Source organism: Chlorocebus sabaeus, chromosome 15 (genome assembly GCF_047675955.1).
Source record: "Chlorocebus sabaeus isolate Y175 chromosome 15, mChlSab1.0.hap1, whole genome shotgun sequence".
Classification (NCBI taxonomy): Eukaryota; Metazoa; Chordata; class Mammalia; order Primates; family Cercopithecidae; genus Chlorocebus; species Chlorocebus sabaeus.
This window is the reverse complement of record NC_132918.1, coordinates 66,874,787-66,897,197: the sequence shown is the minus strand read 5'-3', so window position 1 is coordinate 66,897,197 and position 22,411 is coordinate 66,874,787. Positions and strand designations below refer to the sequence as shown.

The 22,411-nt window shown below is 36.6% G+C and overlaps 1 protein-coding gene across 1 annotated transcript in view; it reads left to right on the top strand.

Annotated features, from left to right (window-relative positions):
* The window catches only part of ZNF385D (zinc finger protein 385D), a 342,912-nt gene that overhangs the window by 228,853 nt on the left and 91,648 nt on the right, over positions 1-22,411 (top strand). Inside the window, exon 4 of the mRNA XM_008009275.3 lies at positions 20,399-20,561. Within this exon, the coding sequence (XP_008007466.2) occupies positions 20,399-20,561 (163 nt within the window). The remainder of the gene's footprint in view (positions 1-20,398; positions 20,562-22,411) is intronic.

Sequence of the window (22,411 nt, the reverse complement as noted above, 5' to 3'; positions counted from 1 at the left end):
TCACTGTTTTCTTTAACCCTTATGGTTGTCAAGTGTGGGTCTCAGGTCAATTGTTTTATTCTTTTGGTTTGTTTTTTTAGCCACTATAGCCCTAGCATTTAACACAGTGTTTGAACATGGTATGGATTTTAACAACATTTGATGTAAGAACGAGTGCATAAATAAGCATGGATTTTTTTTTTCTGCTATTCTCTTGGTCTCCTAACACCGCAGGACATTGTTCCCTTTGCGCTTCTCTCAGAGGTGGTGCTCTCTCCTCTTCTTCCTTCTTCTTTTCCTTTAGATGGACATAGAGCAGTGATGGGCACTGTTAGATTTCGCATCCTCTAGTCTCCGGAGTGAGGACTTCAAACCTCAGGTTCCTTAGAATGACACATCTACGAAAAAAAAAAAAAAACTTGTTTGATCAGGCTGAGGGTCTCTTTTAACATAACTCTTGTAAGTTATCATGAAAACACCTGTAGTGTATTTCTTCTTACCTTCCTAAGATTACTAGTATTTTCTCCTCCCATTAGTTTAATCCAAAACTGATTAAACTAATGGGAGGAAGTAGTTAAGGTTTCCCAAAGAGCATGAATCTGGGAATTTGGTAGAGAAAAGTTATTCCCTCTACAAAAATGTTCTAATGTGTTATAGTAAGTAAATTAAAGACCCAGGAGGGAGACTCCAGTACTTCTCCCTAAAATGTAGTCTTTACTCAAGGCACCAAAATTGTGCTTCTCTAACTTGATCCTCACAAAGCAAAGAGCTTTTTGCATTACTCCATTTTGCATTGCTGTAAAGAAATACCTGAGACTGGATAGTTTGTAAAGAAAAAAGATTTATTTTAGCTTACAGTTCTGAAGACTGTACAAAAAGCATAGTGCTAGTATTTGTTTCTGGCTAGGGGCTCAGGAAGTTTCCAATCATGGTAGAAGGTGAAGAGGGAGTGGGCATGTCACATGGCAAGAGAGGAAGTGAGAGAGAGGAGGAGGTGCCAGCCTCCTTTAAACAACCAGCGCTTGCATGAACTAATACAGTAGTAACTCAGTGTCACCAAGGGGATGGCACCAAGTCAATCATGAGGGATCACCCCTGCCCCCCCCCCGCCATGACCCAAACAACTCTCACTAAGTGCCAACTCTAACACTGGGGATCACATTTCAACATGAGATTTGTTGGGAACACACATTAAAACCATATCACTTTTTCTGCAATAATTTTTCAAATGAAGAAACTGAGATATGGAGAAAAGTAACTTGGTCAAGGTCACATAATCCGTAGAGAGGAAAGCCGAAATTTGAAGTCAAGACCAGTAAATACAAACTTAGTTTAATTCTGTTTTACTTAGAATAAGACTTAATGACTAATGCTCAGCTCCTAGACCTGTGGTTTGTGATCTTCTAGGTTGTGTTAAGATTTTAATGAAGAGTTATGCTATCTTTACCTTTAGATACCTACTGCAAGGCAATGTTTCCCATCTTGAATGTTTGCCAAAGGGACTTAAGATCCATAGATAAAATTTATGTAAGATGGGAAAAAAAAAATCACAAGATCATCTCTGGGTCTCCTGAAAGTAAAGGCAGAAGTGAATTTTAAAAAAAAATAATCTTTCTAAATTATGATGAGAAAGGACAACCAGGAAAAACGAAGAAGGATGAAAAAGCTGTACACTTGAAGGGTTCCTGAAATAAAAGTAGTTTTTATTTTTGACATACATTATATTAAGATCTTGGAGAGTTTTCATCAATCATTTGCAAGTCTCCTTAGGAAGTCACAGGGTCTTTTTATTTATACGGTCAAAGTCAAATAGGAATATCAGAAACCAAAATTCGATTGCACCGTGGCACAAAGACATTACCTGGCTTTCCTGCAATGGTTAAGAAAACCCCACAGTCATATTCTATCTCTGGTTTCAGGTAGAACATTTGAGAAACTGGTTATGCCAACCATACCAAGTAAATATTGATTTAGTAAGAACTGACAAAAAAAAAAAAAAAACCATGGAAAAAGTGATTTGAGTTTATCTACACATACACACACACACACACACACACACAAATGGAAAAGGTGATTTTGCTTAGTTCAGATTGAGGTTCAGCACATCTTCTAGGTATCATTTTACTCTAGTCTTTCTAAAGAAATACTCAAAAGAGGCCTCCAAAAAGATATGTTATATTCTTCTTTTTCTTAGGGCCATAGAACTTGTAGACTTTCATAGCACTTTGATGCTTCATTTAGACAAAGATTAGCTAAAATTAAATTTTACAGACTTTATTGTTTCCGTATGCTCATGAACTCTCTCTTCTTTACTTTGGCTGAGAACTCTGTTTCTCCAGGACTACAGCATAAGAGTAAGTAGATGTATTTGTTAGTTTCATGTAACTCTGGCTGCTGTATAAATCAACCAAAAGATGCATAACGGTTCTAACAAATTAGATACTTAAGTTTTGTTCATGTAATATCCAAAATAAGAGTTTTTGATCCATTGGATCCAATATTTTCATCCATTAGATCCATTTGATCCACCACAACTCTTTCATGTGGCAATTCAGGAATCCAGGACTTTCCATCTTGTTGTTTCAATATCTTTAATGGGTAGCTTCCAAGATGCTGCATTTGTCTGTATCAAGCAGGCAGAGAGGAAAGAGCCAGGAAAACTACACTTAGGAATTTTTAGTGTATCAGGACTGGACATGCAGATCCTGTTCACCGGCACTTATTTCTATCACTTAGTCATGTAGCCAGTGAACTCTAAGAGAAGTGTAATCTGACTGTGTGTCATGGAAGAAGACATGTGTTTCTTTTATATGCCCCTGAGGTTGTGCCCCACAAACTAGTTAGAATATTTTACTTTTTTTTTCTATTTAGTTTCTGGTGTAAAAGAAGAAAGTGGGAATTATACTCTATCAGAAAAGTACTTCTATTTTATCTTCTCTCCCCTTTCTGGATCTATTTTTCATTCTGAAGAATGTCTGCATTTAAGTCAGAAATATTTGAGAAATTCTTCATAGTGCAATGAGCTGTGGAGACAGGGAGAACTGGTTTCAAATCTTGCCTCTGTCATTTACTACTTGTGGACCTTGGGAAGTTACTTAATCATTGTGTTCCTTAGTTTCCTCATCTTTGAAATGGGCATAATAAAATCCAACTTGGAAGAAAAGTATGAATTTTATGTAAAGTCATTTAAATAATACATAAAATGTATTCTTTGGAATTTTTGAAAGCCATTATTAGGATATCTTTGTGCTCTTAGTGCTCACCTGAAAATCCATGAAAAGGATTTGTATTAGTTATGTTAACACAAAGCTGCAATGACAAATATGCCCTAAACCAGCAGGGCTTAGAAGAAATAGTCTATTTTCTTTTACATAGTTTTTCTGCAGTGAGCATTCTGGTTTTCAGGCTGTTCTGCTCCATGAGGTTTTGCTGATTTTGCAAGTCATGGCCATTACAGACAATAGGGATATTGAAGACCAGAGGAAAGTCAATCTTAAAATACTAATCTGTGGAGGAAGGCCTAAAGGTAATGATATTTCCATGGATAATTAAGATTTGACTCCTCTATAGTCTTTAACAAATTATTTTAAAGATAACCAGTAAATCATTCTATTCAGTAATTTGATGATAACCTTTTCTATAACCTTTCTAGTAATATTTTAGGGATAGAAAAAAATTCATACTGGCAGTGAAATGAATTATGTTGGGTATATAAATCAAGTTAGGGGCCTAGCTGAGAACTGCAACGTCATGTTTATAGCTTGTTCCTAACTGTATGAAGGTATAGCACTTCTCCCTAAGAATGGTAACCATCATGGGGACGTAAACCAAGAAATCTGGGTCAAATGGAGAAATGTTGAAGACAGTGGTTAATGTAACAGTATGCACAGTGTGATTCATTTTTTGTATAATAATATGTAATTATTCAACAAATAGATACCGAGCACCAACTATGTACCTACTGATAGAAAAAAATATCCCTGAAAGTCTGAAAGAATTAACACTGGATAACTAGTTTATAAGTTACTGTATATTACACCTTTTCCTTATTTGTACTGTTAAGATTTTTCTACATCATGGATTTTTTTTGAAGAGTGAAAGTATTTAAGATAAATATTACCTCATCTTTGTGCTTTTCTAAATGATACAATCAAATGCAGATCTGTTTCCAGATACTCACTTACAATATGGAAATACCTATTAGTAGTACTAAATAAGATAATAGTGCTCAGTTAAGAACGATCGTGTCAGATGGGCGAAGTTTGCTTCTGGAAGCCACCCCAATTAGCTAATTCATGACCAAGCATTCAGATCCTTTATTTCCTTTCCAAAATCTATTGTTTTCAAAATTTATTGTTCCAGTGAATGAATTAGCATTAAATTGTCCTGTCTTGTATGACAGTTACCAATAATATATATGTTGTGAAATCTAATGGACACTTCTACACCCTCGTATCTGTTATAGCAGCAGCAGTCAATAGTGATACGCATTCCCTTCCAAAAGCTTTTATCACTCTTGCTTCCATGACACTAGATTTTTTGAGTTTTTATCCTGTCTCCATGGCTGCATGTTCTACATCTCCTCTTCTTGCACCACTTTTGCAATAATGTGTATATATAGATATATTGCTATGTAACAGGCAGAAACATTTGCCGCATATATAAATATCTAAACGAACAAATATATAAACAAATCTAGTCTTCAATGCAGAGGAGTGACACTTGAACTAATAGTTCAAGTTTTAGGAAATGGAAGAGCAATGAGCAGAGGCACCTGTGTAGCCCTTCTGCTTGGAAGTTTGTTCGCAGGACCAGCTCTGTAAAGCCTGTGAAAACACAACTATAGATAAACAACTTCAAGGAACAGGCACTCTACAATTCCTTATCAAAAACTAAATTTTTGAATAATTTTACAAACTTCATGCTTGATTTCTCTTAGTTTCCATGCAGCTTGAATCATTGAATCATTCTTGAAGTTCTTTTGTTGTTTTAACACATTAAATTAGCTAATTACAGCTGAATATGTAGTGGAAAATAGCATCTGTTTACAGTAGAATAATATAAAAATTACTTACCAGTAACAGAATAAGGAGCAATTTGCAAAAGCTAATCATATTTGTGCACTTGTCTACAAAAAGTAAATTGTTAATATATGCCCAAGGGGGAAAATATCACTTGCTGGTTTACGAAGTGAAAGCAGTGATATTAACAAACATCAGTTAGACAACGGATGTATTTCAGCTTGGAATGTCTCAACTTGTCATAAAATATAGATGTTTACTAATTTTTTAAACTTTGACCTTGGTAAATTCAAACAATTTGGAGATTAAGATATAGACATTCAGATTGTCTAAAAATTTTTTTAATATCTGCAAAGTCAAAATTTTAATAAACCTTTTTTTTTTTTTTTTTTTTTTTGAGACGGAGTTTCGCTCTTGTTGCCCAGACTGAAGTGCAATGGTGCCATCTCGGCTCATCGCAACCTCCACCACCCAGGTTCAATCAATTCTCCTGCCTCAGCCTCCCGAGTAGCTGGGACTACAGGCATGCACCACCACGCCCGGCTAATTTTGTATTTTTAGTAGAGAAGGGGTTTCTTCATGTTGAGGCTGGTCTGGAACTCCTGACCTCAGGTGATCCACCCGCCTTGGCCTCCCAAAGTGCTGAGATCACAGGAGTGAGCCACCGCGCCTGGCCGAAAATTTTAATAATTCTTACTTAGAGAGAACTTATTTCTTCTTCAGTGCTAATAGCAAATGCCATTGGGAAAAAAAAAATACATGCCAAATGCAGTCTCTGCTTGGCATTTCTTCCTCAAATCATTGAATGTACCTTTAAGAGGTTAATTTTAAAACTGAAAATTGGCCTGGCGCGGTAGCCCGTGCCTGTAATCCCAACACTTTGGGAGGCCGAGGCAGGTGGATCACAGGGTCAGGAGATTGAGACATCGAGACCGTCCTGGGTAACACGGTGAAATGCTGTCTCTACTAAAAATACAAAAAAAAAAAAAAAAATTAGCCGGGCGTGGTGGGGGGCGCCTGTAGTCCCAGCTACTCGGGAGGCTGAGGCAGGAGAATGGCGTGAACCCGGGAGGCGGAGCTTGCAGTGAGCTGAGATCACAGCACTGCCCTCCAGCCTGGGCGACAGAGCGAGACTCTGTCTCAAAGAAAAAAAAAAAAATTAATATCTGAAAATAATGAAAAAACATAGAGTAGAATTTTAGAAATCTCACTGAGTTGCAGCTTTTTGTTTGTTTCTCCACATTTAGAAGCCAGGGGTGCTTACATTTTGTAATTATTGAGACTTTTAACTGATATATTTGTAAAATTTTAAAAAGTACATGATTTACTGAATGGACCCTTTTTTCTCTGGTTACAATAGACAGCAACGAATGGCACATTCAAAAGGAAGATCACGTATTGGTGTGGTTTTCTCCCCTATATTTATCAGGGAGAAAAAGAATTCTATGTGAAGTTGATCTTTAAATTCCCTTTCTCTAGATGCCAGGGTGAAACCTATTTAACTAACAGTCTTAGTTCAGATATGTTAATAACATTCATTAATACACAGCTCTCTTTTATATCTAGTCAGCCCTTGATTAATACCCCCATCCCGCCTTCCTGCTTTTGACCTCCCCTTTATAAGGTTTCCGTAAATGTTAATTCCATCCACTACAATTTTAACTCAGGCAGAACAACCTTACTGCCAGGTTTGGAGGACAACTCACTGTAGCCTTCTATAGTTGGACTTTACCAATCCCCATTTTGCTGTTCTAGTGATAGGACTTTTATCCTTATGAATTTGGCCTCTAGAGACCAAATTCTGAGAGATGATTTTCTATATACAGAGAGAAATATGTTAACTTTCTAGTTAACTTACTTTAGTGTGAGGATGAGAAGAGAATGATTCATCTTTGTTTGGAACTTTAAGATCTTAAGCACTTTAAGAAAAGACGTAAAGACTTTTTTAAAGCTAAGTGATGATGTATACTTTAGTCCAATGAAGGATTTGGAAATATGTTGTCCCATAAATGGTCAGTTGGAGTCTTAATTCACTCATTCAAATGTTGCAGCTGATAAAGGATTGTGTTTCAGTGGTTAAACAGGAAAATACTTTTTATTTGTTTTTCAAATGACATTTCCCAGTGGCTTCAGTTACCATCTGTTGCTGATTAATTTCCCAATTTAGCTACATTCTAGAATTCACCTCTAATCTACAGACCACATTGCTACAGAGCCCACATTTTACTTAGGTGTTTTTAAGGATCGTTAAATTCAACATAACCCAACTCATGCTCTTCCCCCAAACCTTGGGACTTCTTTTAATATCAACCATTCTAGGAAATGAAATCTCCAATCATGCACTTGCAAGAGGCAGAAATCTGCCAGGCATCTTTGAGACCACCCCTCAAAATTCACCATCAATTCTGAAAAATTTTAATTTACATATTAGTCAAATGATTACTCGTTTGTCTGTTTTCACTGTCATAATCAAATTCTGAGATGTGGCCATCTCTTACTTGTGCCACTATAATGATCCTTTTACCTTTCACTCCTTCCCCAGTCTTGCCCTCCTCTTCTCATCTAGACTCCCTGCCCATGCCAGAGCAATGCCATACAAATGCAAACATGTTTTATTTCTTTAAAAAAAAAAAAAAAAAAAAAACTTGCACAGCCTTCCATGTTAACAGAATAAAGCACATAATCTTTAAATGAACCTACAAACTTTGTGTAAGAGCTGACTTCTCTCCCCATCACCTGCTGTATATTCCCAAGCATACTTCCTATTGTCTGAAAGTTTCACATTTGGGGATATAAACAAAACATTGCATAGTCTTTTATATTTTGTTTAGCATAGCATATCAGTATGAGTTTATTGGAATAGCTACTGAAAAATTGAAGAAGACCCTCAGATAGAGTGATGCTCATAATATTATTTAATCCATTTATGGGCTTGTGATAGACTGAGTGAAATTACATGAGTTAATTGTCACATAAATCAATAATAATTCCTATGCACTATTTAGTCTTATGTCCTCTGAAGGATAAGCCACTGTGAAATCACATAATAAGGTTATTTATCATTGTACACTCTCTTTTGGGTTGAGAAGTGGGGCTACAAGTTTGGTTTCTGGAGTTAGACTTCAGTACAAGTTCTCTTCTGTTTGTACTCTGTGGTTAAGTTGTTCTAGCTCTTAGATTCTCAATCCACCCATCTATAAAATTCCCATGATAGTTGCCATTGCCTCATAGGCTTTTAAAAGGAATAAGTGAGAATATTCATATCATGTATTCATTCACTTATTCCACATGAAATATTCACATCAAGTCTTCAGCTCACTACCTGACACATTGGAGTGTTCCATAAATGCCTCACACAAACAACCACTGTGTGACAGAATAGCAGCATCTCCTTAGTACATTTATGACACACTAAACTCTTCCTCCAAGAATCACCACGGGAAAAATTCCTCTGGCCAAAATCCTACCAAGGACTACTAAATACTATTGGTGGATAGTGTGCAGTTAGCACCTAACTAAACACTAAACCCTTTGGATTAGAACTTTATTGCTGACACAACTCACCAACACCTGCCTACATAGCCAGACAGAAAACATAAACACATTTTTTTTTCTTAATGCAGTAGGAAAACTTTTAACACAAAAAGAAATCAGTTATGTGTACATGTTCAGATAATTCAGGCTTCTAAAGTCATTGCCACTGTCCCTTCCCAGCTTACCCTCCCTCCCTCCCTCCAAGAGTTAATCTGGTCCCCAAACCACTTCTTTCTGCAATTTTGGTTATATAAAAGTCGCTGGACATGGTGGCTCACATCTGTAATCCCAGCACTTTGGGAGGCCGAGGCAGGCAGATCACAAGGTCAGGAGTTTGAGACTAGCCTGGCCAATATGGTGAAACCCCGTCTCTACTAAAAATACAAAAATTAGCCAGGCATGGTGGCAGGCACCTGTAATCCCAGCTACTCGGGAGGCTGAGGCAGGAGAAATGCTTGAACCCAGGAGGTGGAGGTTGCAGTGATGAGCCAAGATCGTGCCATTGCACTCCAGCCTGGGTGACAGAGTGAGACTCCTGCTTAAAAAAAAAAAAAAGTTATAGCAAAAGCAATGCTTTCTCTGTGTCCACCAAATATTTTTCTAAGTCTGGGAGGAAAGCATTATTTAAGAAGTTGGATGATTTCCCCAGATTTTGCATATAAAATGTTCCACTTCAAAGATCTTTTTGGTCACAGGGGTGTCCTGAGATGTTTGAAAAGTTTGCTGAACTTTTCTTAAAAAACATTCTTTACTTTTTCCCCCAAAACCATAATTTTCATAAAAGCACAGTTTATTCATAATTTTCATCCATATCTAGAATTTCAGCCAGGGCACCAAATTGATTTATACAGAAGAGCATTCATTATTCTTTATTTTGGCCAAAAATTGGTATTTATTCTCATTATAAGGCCCTATTCTATCCCAAGAAGCCATAGATACTGTGACATAATTTATCTTACTGAATTTGGTGAAACTCTTGCCAATTATTCTAACGGCTGGTGTCTTTTTCTCCTAATTTTCTGTGTATTCTCTATATAGCTGGGAGATTAACCCCTTTGCAAAAGGAGTTAAACATTTTTTTTCTAGTATTTTTACAAATTTATATTACTTTGCCTATGGTATTTTTTTTATAAAGAAGTTGTTGGGGTTTTTTGTTTGTTTTATTAAGAGAAAGTGTCTCATTCTGTTAACCAGGCTAGAGTAGACTGGCTCACTGCAGCCTCAAATTCCTGGACCCAAGTGATCTTCCCACCTCAGCCTCCTGAGTAGATGGGACTGCAGGCACATGCTACCACACCTGGCTTTAAAAAAATTTTTTAGTAGAGTTGGGAGTTTTGCTTTGTTGCCCAAGCTGGTCTCAAAATCCTTGCTTCAAGTGATCTTACCACTATGGCCTCCCAAAGTGCTGGGATTACAAGTGTAAGCCACTATGCCAGGCTAGAAGATTTATACATGTAACTTAATTTTTTAGTCTAACTTGTTTACTACTCTATCTCTAATTCCCCAGTACCTACAAGAGCATCTGGTGTGCAGTAATTGTTCAATAAGTTCTTTGTGAATGAATGAACAGCTAAAGGAATTGAATATGGGTAGACTCCACCAAAAGAGTTCAGGTTTTAGAGGTTACTTGTGGTCTTGTTCCCCAGCCTTTCTCAATGTAACCAAAGTGCCTCAGAGGACTGTAATGATGTTTATTTTAACACTGGCAAAACATTTGGCTCAACTGTAAGCCATTATTTTGTGGACCCTGTGGATTTCATTAATAATTGAACATTTTAGAAATGATCTTTGGGACAAGTTCAAAAAGGAACAATCAGAACTATTCTCAGATTTATGAATTAGAGACTGCAAATTCTGCAAAACTGTAGAGGGAAGACCTTCTTTGACTTATGGAGGAGTAGGAAATTTAGTCTTTTCCCCTAAGGTGTTCTTCAGCCAACACAGAGTATACGTTACATGACTACGTAGGGAGGAAATGTGTTAATGATGCCATACTCAATTTCTCTGTGTTGGTTTTAGAGCATAAATATTTCATTTTAGAAGTTTAAAAATGGTGTTTTTTAACAAAGGACTAGCATTTCCTGAGTATTGAAAATTTTTATATGCATATTTAAAATAATTTTATCTTTTAGATAACCCTTAAAATGCAGAGTCATCACTGGAATTATTCATTGTGTTTCTCAGGTTTAAAAAGAACCTGTTAGTTATTCATTTAAATGTTTAAAAAGCGAAACAATCTCCATATTATTCCTTTGCTACATCCCTTGAAAAGAGAGGTCCCATAAATAGCACAATTTGTGTTTGATGATAAGCTTCGTCCCAGAGAAAAAATAATAGTTGGTGTTTGTGCCAGATGGTTTTCCATCATTAAGTGCCATAAAAATCCCCTAAAGTGTGTTCAACAGATAAGGCAAAGTGCCAAAGAATGACAGAGAATTAAGTTAAACCCTGTTCACATACAAAATCCATTGAGACTCCATATGCATATTTCCGTTTTAAAATCAAAATGTGAAATTAATTCATGAATTTAATAGGCAACTATTTAGAGATGTATGCTAGATCCTAGGGAGAGGTTGATGAGTAATATCAGGTCTTCCTCTCTCTGTTATGAGATCCACTCTCTGTCAGGAGAAACAGGCATTTAACCCTTCTTATGGCAGTGATGTAAGTGCTACAATGCAGATGTACCTAAGACTACATGGAGAAGGTGGCATCCCAACATATACCAGGTAAGTATAGGTGCTCCAGGCAGAGGGAACTCTTTATACAAGGGCTTAAAAATGATTCTTCTTGTAACATTTTCCTTATGAAAATAAAGTGAGGAGAGCTATTGCTCATTTATCTACACTACACATGGTTATTCTTGCTAGAGAGCAGACATTGGGAGTAGCAGAGAGGGGAGCATTTGCTGGAGGAGGAAATAAAGGATTAGAGGAGACACATTTTATTTATGCCAGGATATAAAACAAGTTTTTCTCTGCTGTTGATACAAACATCTATGACAAGTTGACCCTTGAACATAATTAGAGTCAACATTTCTAATTCTTCCCCACCCTATTCAAATGGTGTGTGTCACACATGGAGCCAGGTATTAAGCTATGGGCATTCTGAAGGGATTTTGTACACTGGTTGAGCAGCTAGACAAAGTGGTTTCTCTGATTTTTCTCAGTTTTGTACAAACTTGAAATTTTTGTGTTTCTATCAGTAGAGTTAAAACTCATTTGAGATCTCTGATTTATGAAAAGCTCCAAAAAATATTGAACAAATTTAGCAGAACCTGTCTTCCTTCTAGCTAGATTAGACTTTGTGTGCTGGCTTCCAAAGCCCACTGCTATCCTCTGTTCCTCAATCAGGACTCCTCTCTTAGAGTTCAAAGAGATAGTTCTTTGAATTCAAGATATACAAAAGCAAGGGTTTCTTTCATAACGGGAACCAGGCAGTAACTCTCAAATTAGCTTCTCTCACTCAGGTAAGCACTCTCTATTTTATCATTCATATTAGATACTTGAAAACATTAAATACTTACTGTTTAGGAATCATGAAGTTTATAGATGAGTTGAGAAGCTTTGAAAAGATAAGTGACCCCATCTAGACTATTTTTTTCACAACCATGTAAGTACTTAGTGACAAAGTACTTTCTTTGCTTATAAAAATTAGTTACCTAATGTATCTGAGAATCTGTGACATGCTTCTCTTCCTTTTCTTAATGTGTATTTAAAATTTTTTTTCCCACTGAGTAGTGGTGTATGAAAATCACAGTAATCTTGCGGTATTATCTTTTCCCCCCTTTTTTTTCTATTCCTGTAGCTGTTACTGTTCATTTCTGTATTGAAGAGTACAGAAGACAGGAATACATTTAAAGTAAAGCATCAATCACTTGAGCTCAAAAGAATACTCTTAATTGAAATGTTTTTCACTTCAGGAAAAAATTTGAGTGAATATTCATTTTTATTGATAATGTAATTTTCTATTTACATGATAACTATACAATAACAAGTTGAAATGAATTATTAAATATTCTATGTGGGGCATGTAATTAAGAAACAAAAATATCTATATCCTGTCTTTTTTTACATTGCATAATTTGTATTCACAGAAGTAAGGAAAATTTATGACAATGAGCTATTCTATCTTTAAATTTCTTCTTCAAATGTTTTGTTAAATGTTTCTCAATAAAAAAGCCATAAGTATATAAGGAAAAAAACTAGACATGGCTAACACTAACTCAGTTTAATGCAAATAAAACAGTGGATTAGATACTTCTTTGTTATAGTGATGTTTTAAGAGTTTGATACAGGGGTTGATTTTTGCTTATTATTACTGTCATTATTTTGATTGAGAAGGGGGTTCCTCTAGCCCCTGCAAACTGTATCATAACAATGCATTCAATATAGAGATATAAGTAATGAGATCAGGAATTGTCCAGTGACAATAGTTTCCTTGGAGAGAAAAGATAAAATCTGGAAAGAGAAAATCACAAGGACTTGGAAAGCACTCATATGTAATGTTAGAGTTATAAGGATGTTTTCAAAGTTAATTTGCTATTTGAGTTCATCCTTCTTGGATAGAAGTTCCCTAAGTACACATGTGTCTGAGTTATTTTTGACATGTTTTTAAGGAAAAAAATCATTTGATAATTTTTAGGGGGAGTAATACACATTGTTCACATAAAAATGTTCTATCTTCAAATGATTCTACATTCATCTTAAAAAGCCAGGACTTCAGCAAGAAGTGCCAAAAGAAATGGCCACTTTGGGAGAAAAATGCATTTATACTTAAGATGAATAGTTTTTAAACTTTAGAGTTAACCAAATCACCTGCAGGGCTTGTAAAGTACCCATTACTGAGCCTCCCTCTCATAGTTTCTGATTCAATATGTCCAGGATGGAGATTGAGAATTTGTATTTCTAACAGTGTCCCAAGCCCATGCTATGATGTTAAGATTGCTGGTTTGGGGACCAGAGTTTGAGAACAAATGCTTTATATGAATGTTAAATGAAGTTGAGAGTTGATAATCCAAAAGTTAAGATGAGTAAGAATTTGGAAATCTTCTGCTGAACTGGTATATACAAAAGTGATATTCCAATTATTCAAAAAGCCACTGAGTAATTAGAATGCATACTGATCTTCACACATATGGCTGCACCTGTGCATGTGACTTAACTAGTGGGATTGAGTGGGTATATGCAACTACTCTTTCAGGTTCCAATCAGCCTAGTTGTACTAACTCTGATTGGAGGTGGGGAGGTTTCCAGTGACTCAAGGGCCAATTAAATGCTTTCAAATTCAAGGTTTATTGCAAGGCTTTCACACACCAACAATTATGCAAATATATTCAACACACACAGACAGTTACAAGAAAAAAAGGGGAATAAACTACTGATGAGTAGCTCAGGAGACCAACACATTGCTGGCCATGGGTTTGGGGTGTTGCAGCACTTAGGCAGAAAGGAGGCCTCAGAATTCTCACCAGCAGGGCATCTGCAGGCATCTTAGCCCTGGTTGGTTTCTTTGCTGTTTCTATGACCCTTCACAGGTTTGTTCATGGCCATTATCTCAGCAGTCTTTTGGCTTCACTTCCTTGCCGAGTCTCATGGTGTCTGGACACAGGAGGTGCTACTTTATCCCCTCAGTCTACCATATATATCTTTATAACTTTGAGGGGTCAGCAATTTCACTGTGGGCTGAGTCACTTGTCATAAGTGACTCCATTTTGAGACATTTAGGATCATAAAACAGTAGTCTATATTATCAACATTAAAAAAACAAAGATAAAATTTTCAACTTTTTTTCCTGTAGTCATTTAAGATTCTAGGATATTATATTTTATCTGATAATTTTTATCTCTGAAATAATCTAAGCTAAAATTTAATAAATTAGATTTTTAAAAAAAAGGAAAGAAAATTTCAGTTGGCTGGAGTGTTCTCTTCTTTCCCCAAGGAGGATGGTGACATCTCTAATAACCATTGTTTTTTTCTTTTCTGGTGTTACATTTTAATATTGCAGGGGAAGAAAAATATCATTCCTCTATCCTTCATAATTCTTAGCTGGGACAGACCCTTACAACAAAAGACAGATTAACAAAAGAAAAAACAAACAAAAGTTTACTAAGTTGTATACCTCAGGCATGCATGCGTGATGACCCAGAGAAATTAGGAAACCCCAAGAGTAGACTCAAAGAGGTGACTTTGACTTCAGGTTTGAATAACCAGTCTCTTTACCCCTTTAGGGTTTCAGCATCCTTTGCTGAAATAAGGAAAAAAGTTTATAGAGAAAGGCCCAGTAATGGGGAAGGGGCCAGGAGGAGTACTATAAACAAGAGTAACTGTGTTATGCAGATTTCAATTCATGCCTTCCCCATTGATCAGAGTGTCTAGTGATTTAGAGTCATCCTTATCTTCCTGGCACTGGGAGGGAGATATATAGATGTAAATTTCTCTTTAAAAGGTTACTTCTCTGTTCTGAGAAATTCTCCTTTGTCTGCTATTTCTGAAAATAATCAGCTCAAAATGGTCTTTATACTATATTTGCAGTGGAATATTCTGGTCTCCTATTGTAGTTACCTTTTGGGTTCTTCCTGCCCACTGCACACACAAAACCAGTTCACTGAGACCCTGGTATTGCAGTAAAGAAAGAGTTTAATTAACCTAAGGGTGGACATGGGGGAGAGCTCAAGTTATCACTCAAATCAGTCTCCCCAAATCCTCTGAGGTTAGTGTTTTTCAAGGACAATTTGGTGGGCAGGGGACTAGAGAATGGTTGCCACTGATTTGTTGGGGATGCAATCATAGGGGTGTGGAAAATGTACTGCGTCCTCCTCTGGGTGGGGGACCACAGGACCTGTGGAATCATGAGTCATGAGTTTTAGTGGGGTTCCTCAGTTGTCAGAATGAAAAAGTCTGAAAAACATCTCAAAAGACCAACTTTAGGTCCTACAACAGTGATGTTATCTATAGGAGCAATTAGGGAAGTCACAAATCTTGTGACCTCTGGCCACATGACTCCTGTGCAGTAAGGGATTATAGTAACTAAGCCTACATTTTAGCAGGATTCAGGTTCCTTCCATAATCCTAATCTTGTGGCCTTTTGTAGGTCTTACAAAGATGGTTTCAGCCCTGAACAAGGCGGGGATCAATTTTAGGAAGGGACTATTATCCTTGCTTCAATGTTAAACTATAAATTAAATTTCTCCCATGGTTAGCTTGGCCCATGCCCAGGAATGAGCTAAAATGGCCCACCTGCCAGGTTATAAGCAAGATGGAGTCAGTCGTGCTGAACTTCTCTTGCTTTTATAATCTTTGCAAAGGCAGTTTCACTCCAGTCATATTTTGGGGTGGCATGTCCTGAATTCCATCAATGTGATAATGTTTATTTTCTTTTAATACAAATTTAATGTATGATAAAATTACATAATATCACAAGTTAAAAAGGCCACCTTGTTCTTTTTGAAATTATTTGTGTTCATGAAAATTAATTAGTTATGGTTACTGGATATATATGCTTATAATAAATGTCTGAGTTTTTAAAAAGCATAAGACATGTTTTGTAAAAGAGATGTAAAAAGTACACAAGGTATTATTGGTGCTAATGGAATAAAAGAAATACCTAAAGAGTAACTTCTCAGTGAATTTGATAGGGCAATAACAATTTATACAGAAGTTTCTTACTTAGCCAAATGAGATAAATGTGCATGTGCATGTTTCAAAATGACAAAACCCCTCTCTCAAATGTTAGCTAATTAAGACTTATTTTTATCTACTGAAACTTCAGTTGCATTTCAACTAAAAACCATTTTGAAATACTGAAGATAAAATTTGAAGATTGAAAAGTGGCTGGCTACTGATGACTAAAATGTGGTGATTACATCTAAAATAGCATTCCGTTCTACAGGAACGCGTGTGTGCATATCTTTAATGTCAGCACTTGCCTCTGGGATGACACTTATTAGATTTAATGGTGTCATGTGCTATTTCAAGATTGGCATAGTGGATTTTATAACACAATGTGCTAATATTCCACTTATTATTTAAAGTGTTAAAAGAAAAACTATAGACAAATTAAATTTAGCAGAGTTTAATTGAGCAAAGAACAATACAAGAATTTGACAGCCTCTGGAACCAGGAAAGGTTTAAGAAGACTCCAGGGCTCTCACGTACCTGAATAACATTTATAGACACAAAAAGGAAAGTGACATACAGCAAGCAGAAATGAGGTACAGAGATAGCCTGATTGGTTAACACTCCCGGTTTGTCCTATTTGAACTTGGTTTGAACCATTGGCCGCCTGTGGTTGACTTAAGTTCAGTTGCTGTGACTGGTTTAGACTCCTCTACTTGTTATACAGTAAGTAACAGTCTGTGTACACATCAAGTTAGGTTACAGGTTACTATGTATGCAGAAACTTTTAGGCCAAATTTAAGATAGGTAGGAAGGTAGCTTTAGGCTAAAGTTAATTCAGTTTAATTAAAGTGAGTTGTTAAAGCTCAGGTCTTACTGTTTTGCTCACATCCATATGTACCATGATCACTCGGTTCTGCTTTAGTTTTAAAATACAAAATTCTGAAATATGGTGCAATGAATTAGTACAGTTACTTATTTAACTTAGAAGTCATGTCTGTGAAAAATAATTATTTGCATGTATATTGGGAATTCCCAGGTGTCTGGGAATGACTTGCCTCAGAAAATTGCTGATAAATAATAGGACACAATCTTATAGGGAATTTGTTGTGCTAGTATATGGTATAACTATCCTACACTTCTCTGCTCAAAAGAAAAACAGAGGAGGCCCAAAGAGACATCCCAGGCCAAGTGGTGCTTTAAAGAAATCTCTCAGTAAAATTCTTTCTTAGGCTGCAGCTTTTTTACAGTCACAGAAAGATAAAATATGGACGAATAATCTATCTGCTTTAATCTATGTGTCTATCTGCATCTATCAAGTGGCCTAAAGGGGAAGGAGACTGGCTGGGTTTTCTGCCTTCACATAGGGAATACACTGTTATACAGCATACCTGAATCAAGGTAGACTTAGAGTTATGGGGTCACTATAGATAAATTAGAAAAAATTATGGTAGGATAATCTAGGAACAGTCCAATAAATTCTAAAAACATTACATAGTATATATGCTGCCGAAGCGAGCACAATATAAACATTACATAAAAGTCAATGATAAAGAAAATTTAAAATATCTAGAAGGTTTATGTGTCTTGCCCACTTCCATCCCAACACACATACCCTGCACAATTACAATCATATTGATATCGATGTCCTCTGCAACCATCACCCCACTATACTCATTTTCTCCTAAATTCTACATTTCTTGGTTTATCTATAACGCCTTGGACCCTCACATAATTTATTTATTTTTAATTTGGGAAAGACTTATTTGCCTTTAAATCAGATAATTTATAATTAAAATAATTGTTATCAAGGTGTTTTGGTACTGTCATTCAATAAACGAGCGAGTATGCATTTCATTTTGTCTTATTTTGCATTTTAAGATATTAAGTGTATCTGTTTGGAGCCTATCAACTTCTGGTCATTTTGTCACTCTGTTCTTCCCGCAACTCTCCAAGCTGTTTCACTTGTTAGAGGGCATTGGTTTAGTTGTGCCTGTGCAGAGAGGTTTTTGTTTGTTTGGTATTTGGGTTTGTTTTGTTTTTGTTTTTGTTTTTTTGGTGTAAGACTTTCTTAACTTGTGGGCTTCTTTTGTAGTAAGTTTCTTAATTTCAAAAATAGTGATAATCACCTGGTCCTATGATATGTTAAAACAAAGTATTGTTTAATTTTAAATGTCACTGAGAATGTTAGATTTGTTAGGAACCTATGAAATGTATATTTTGGAGGTATAAATGGAGATAGCACAGTTAATCTCACCCCCCATCTTTTAATATATATTATCTGTTAAACATTAACTTGTATCACCAAGGAAAGGGTTACTTGCAAAGAGAAGAGAAACTCTGCTTTAAGGGAAATGATATAGCCAGATGCCTAAAGAAGATGACCAACTATTCTGTGATTTTAATTGAATACAGCATATCATTCTCAAAAGTTATTGCCAAAGGACTTGATATACTAAAAATGAGAATTAGTCAGGGAAAAAATAAAAGACAAAATTTTGTCCTCAAAGTGACATTCTCCATGTAGAATCAACTTAATCCAATCTATCACTGGTTCCTCAATTAACTATAGCATGTCTTAACTTCATATTTTGGCTCACACTATGTCTTTTGATGTTATGTGTTGTTGGAAAACTTGTAACTGATGCATGAGTGTGCTCTCTGTTCAAACTGTTTCTAATATATAATTTCCTTGTCCAGTGTTCTTTCAATAAGGGTACCTAGTCCTTTGAGGATATCTTGCTAGAATGATGCAAATGAAGATGTGGACTATTTAATTATTTGTTAAAATATATTATATTGCAACACCCTAGTTATCACAGTTGCTGTAATGAAGAGGACAATGTGATTATTATTTTTTGGCAAAGTGAAATATTTAGTTTAAACAAGCAATGGGAAGTAATGGATAATCTAACAGGAATAATCCTCTACTGAGATATCCTTTTGTGGGGGATATTTGGAAAGGTTAAGACCTGGAAAACCTAATTTAAGAATCTTCCTGGTCACCCTTACCCGACCCACCAACTGCAAAGTATTTTCTCCCCCAATAAATAAACATTAATCAACATACATTTATTTAAATATGATTTTCTATCTCTATGTATTTCTTTTTTATTTGAGATGGAGTCTTGCTCTGTCACCAGGCTGGAGTGCAGTGGCATGATCTTGGCTCACTGCAACCTCCGTCTCCTGGGTTCAAGTGATTCTCCTGCCTCAGCCTCCTGAGTAGCTGGGACTACAGGTGTGCACTACCACACCCAGCTAAATTTTGTAATTTTAGTGGAGATGGGGTTTCACCATGTTGGCCCCGATGGTCTCGATCTCTTGACCTCGTGATCCACCCACCTCAGCCTCCCAAAGTGCTTGGATTACAGGCATGAGCCACCACGCCGGCAATTAATGTATTTCACTATACTGCTCCCCTACACACACAAACAAATGCTCTTAAGAAAATAAAACATGAGAAAATGCATATCACTCTAAACTATATATATATATATATATATATATATATATATATATATATATCTCAGAAGGCACAAGCAAAAGAATTGGATTGTCCCCATTAGGTAGTCCAAACACACTGGAACCTCCTGACAATGAACTGGGGTGTGAAAGATCCATGTGCTAAAAAAATGACACTAACCAACTACCCTCGGTAAGAAGCGAGGAGAAAGAATCTGAAATTGCCCAGCTTCTGTATGTTCCATTTGAACTTAAGCAGTGCATTTGCTTTTGGACTCTAAAGCTTCAATTTCAGTCTCCAGGGTGCTTACTTCCCCTGTTTTGTGAACCTTTCCTTGTAGACACCTGTTGGGGACTGTATTATAAGACACACTGTAGAAATGCATTTTCCAAGCCTAGAAGGTGAAAGCTACTCTTTTCTAGGGCTCTTGTTAATCTTTGGGAGCCCAGCATCTTCTGTGGCAGAACAAAGACGATACAGGTGTAAATTCTTATTTTTTTTTCCCCCACCCCCACAAAGAAAATGTTGTTGACGTGTCAGTGTTCAGCTACATTTCTCTTAAGATAAACAATAGAATATTTCTTCCTTCTATCCTGAGGTTTTAGAACTGGATTCCCATTGCTTTCTAGCATCATTCTAAATAGAACCCCACTGTTTGGCCACGGCCAGAATTAGCTCGAATGGTACCTGTTATTGAAAGGGAGTCTGTATTTGCAGTAATACAGAGAATGCCAGTTTAGAAATGAGCCTGATTGCATGGTTCATTTTGTTCTCCTTTGTAGAGCCAGGCTGCGGCCCACTACAAAGGCACGAAACATGCCAAGAAGCTCAAAGCACTGGAAGCCATGAAAAATAAGCAGAAATCTGTAACTGCCAAGGACAGCGCAAAGACTACCTTCACCTCCATCACTACCAATACCATCAATACCAGCTCTGACAAAACAGGTTAAGCAATGATCTTTGTTGTTGTTGTCCTCCTCGTCGTCACTGGGGGTTCCTTCCCTTGTCTAGCCCCACGTCTGTTTACTTATGTGCCTGCCACATTGATTCATTCTTGAGCCATCTTTCTGTATAATGGTAATTGTTTCCTCTCATTTTTCCAAACCCCTATAAGATTAAGATAATCACTAATTATATTCCAGATTTTGCATTTTGCAAGAGTCCTGTGGCTGTTTCAGAGGAATAGTCATAAAAGGCATTTGAAACCATGTACCCCATAACTCTTTTTGAGAAATGAACCTTTTCAGTGTGCAGTATTTGCATCTTGTATGCAGCACCTTAGCTTATAACTGCATGGCAGATTTGATTTAACTGTGAGTACACAACAAAGTATGCTAAATGAATCGAGAAGGCCCCAATAAGGGCATTATCACAGACAGGCTTTATTCTCATAAATTCCAAATACTGCATTGTTTTAAGTAGTGGCTGTGTGATACTGGGCTTGTTATGGCTGGGTAACCTTCCCTCTGCAAACACAGGTAAGTGTTATTGATACCAATTACTCTTTTTAACAGAGTCTTCACGGTGAAATGATGGCCTCTGAATGGCCCCTTGGGATAGCTCCTGCCAACGACCAGCTTATTCATAATAGGGGAAGCTAGTGAGGTTTCCCTAAGCTGACATTTTAAATATAAGACCACTGGTTTTCAAAATCTACAGAGAAAATATTCCTGTGTGATTCATGGATATACCCCTAATAAATCACTTTCTAGAACACAGAAACTGTTACACATCAATTGTTTTCCAGTCCATGTGAATGGCAATGGTGAGAAAACATTCATATCATCACCAATGGTAGTGTCTTAACTAAAAGAGAATCTTCTGGGTATGACTGATGAAAATAGAAAATAAACAGTGAACGAATAGGATAGATTACAACAACCTTATTACACAGTGTAACATCTACCGGACACATATCGGCTGTTCCAAGGATTGGGAATGCTGCAAGTGAATCTGTAAAGGATAATGATGTTCTGAGTTCCTATGGCATTTTGTATTTTCTTTACCCAGGTATTAACTGGTAGATGTATCATGCTACCCTCCCTAAGAACCCTGTGTCCTCCCTCAGCCTGAACACATGTCTCATCTTTGTATGCTGCCACCTGGTCTGGCATGGGGTAAATGCTGAGCAAAATGTCTGTTGAATGACTGAGGCTTATTTCACACCTTTGGTTTGGTTCTCTGATATAGCCAAGTTTGTGCCACCACATACTAAAGAGGAAAAAAAGACAGGCTTGTCATACTCACTTCTTTGTTATGCAGAGCAAGAACTGGATTGTGCCATTGTGTTAATTTAGATGTAAAACCTTTTAGGGAAAGCACTAGTCTTTTCTCTAATAATCTAAGACTAACGGCTTTATTTTGAGGACTGAAAGAGAATGAGTGGGGGATCACCAAAGCAGCATCTGGCATTGAGAAGTGCAGAAAAATCCTGAAGCCTTTGGATGCAAAGAAGGTAGTAGGTAGGAAGAACAAAGAGATGAGTTTGATGTAAAGGGTTAAAGTGACATTTTTCCTTGCTCCCAATTTTTTCTACTTTTAGACTTTTGTAATCAAGAATTCATGTTTGGGTTATCTTGACTTTTTTAAAATATGAAAATATTTGTTTCATTAAGGATGCACATCATTTAAAAATATATGTATGGTAGGTAGAGCTGCTAACTTGGGTTAAGAAAAGCCCCCAAGTGTGTTGTCTCTGTTAAGTAAATGAGTTGTGACCACATACCTTCATCTCTTAACTTAGAGACTAGAATGTGTCAACCTAGAATAATCCAAAGGGTCAGAATCTAGTTTAA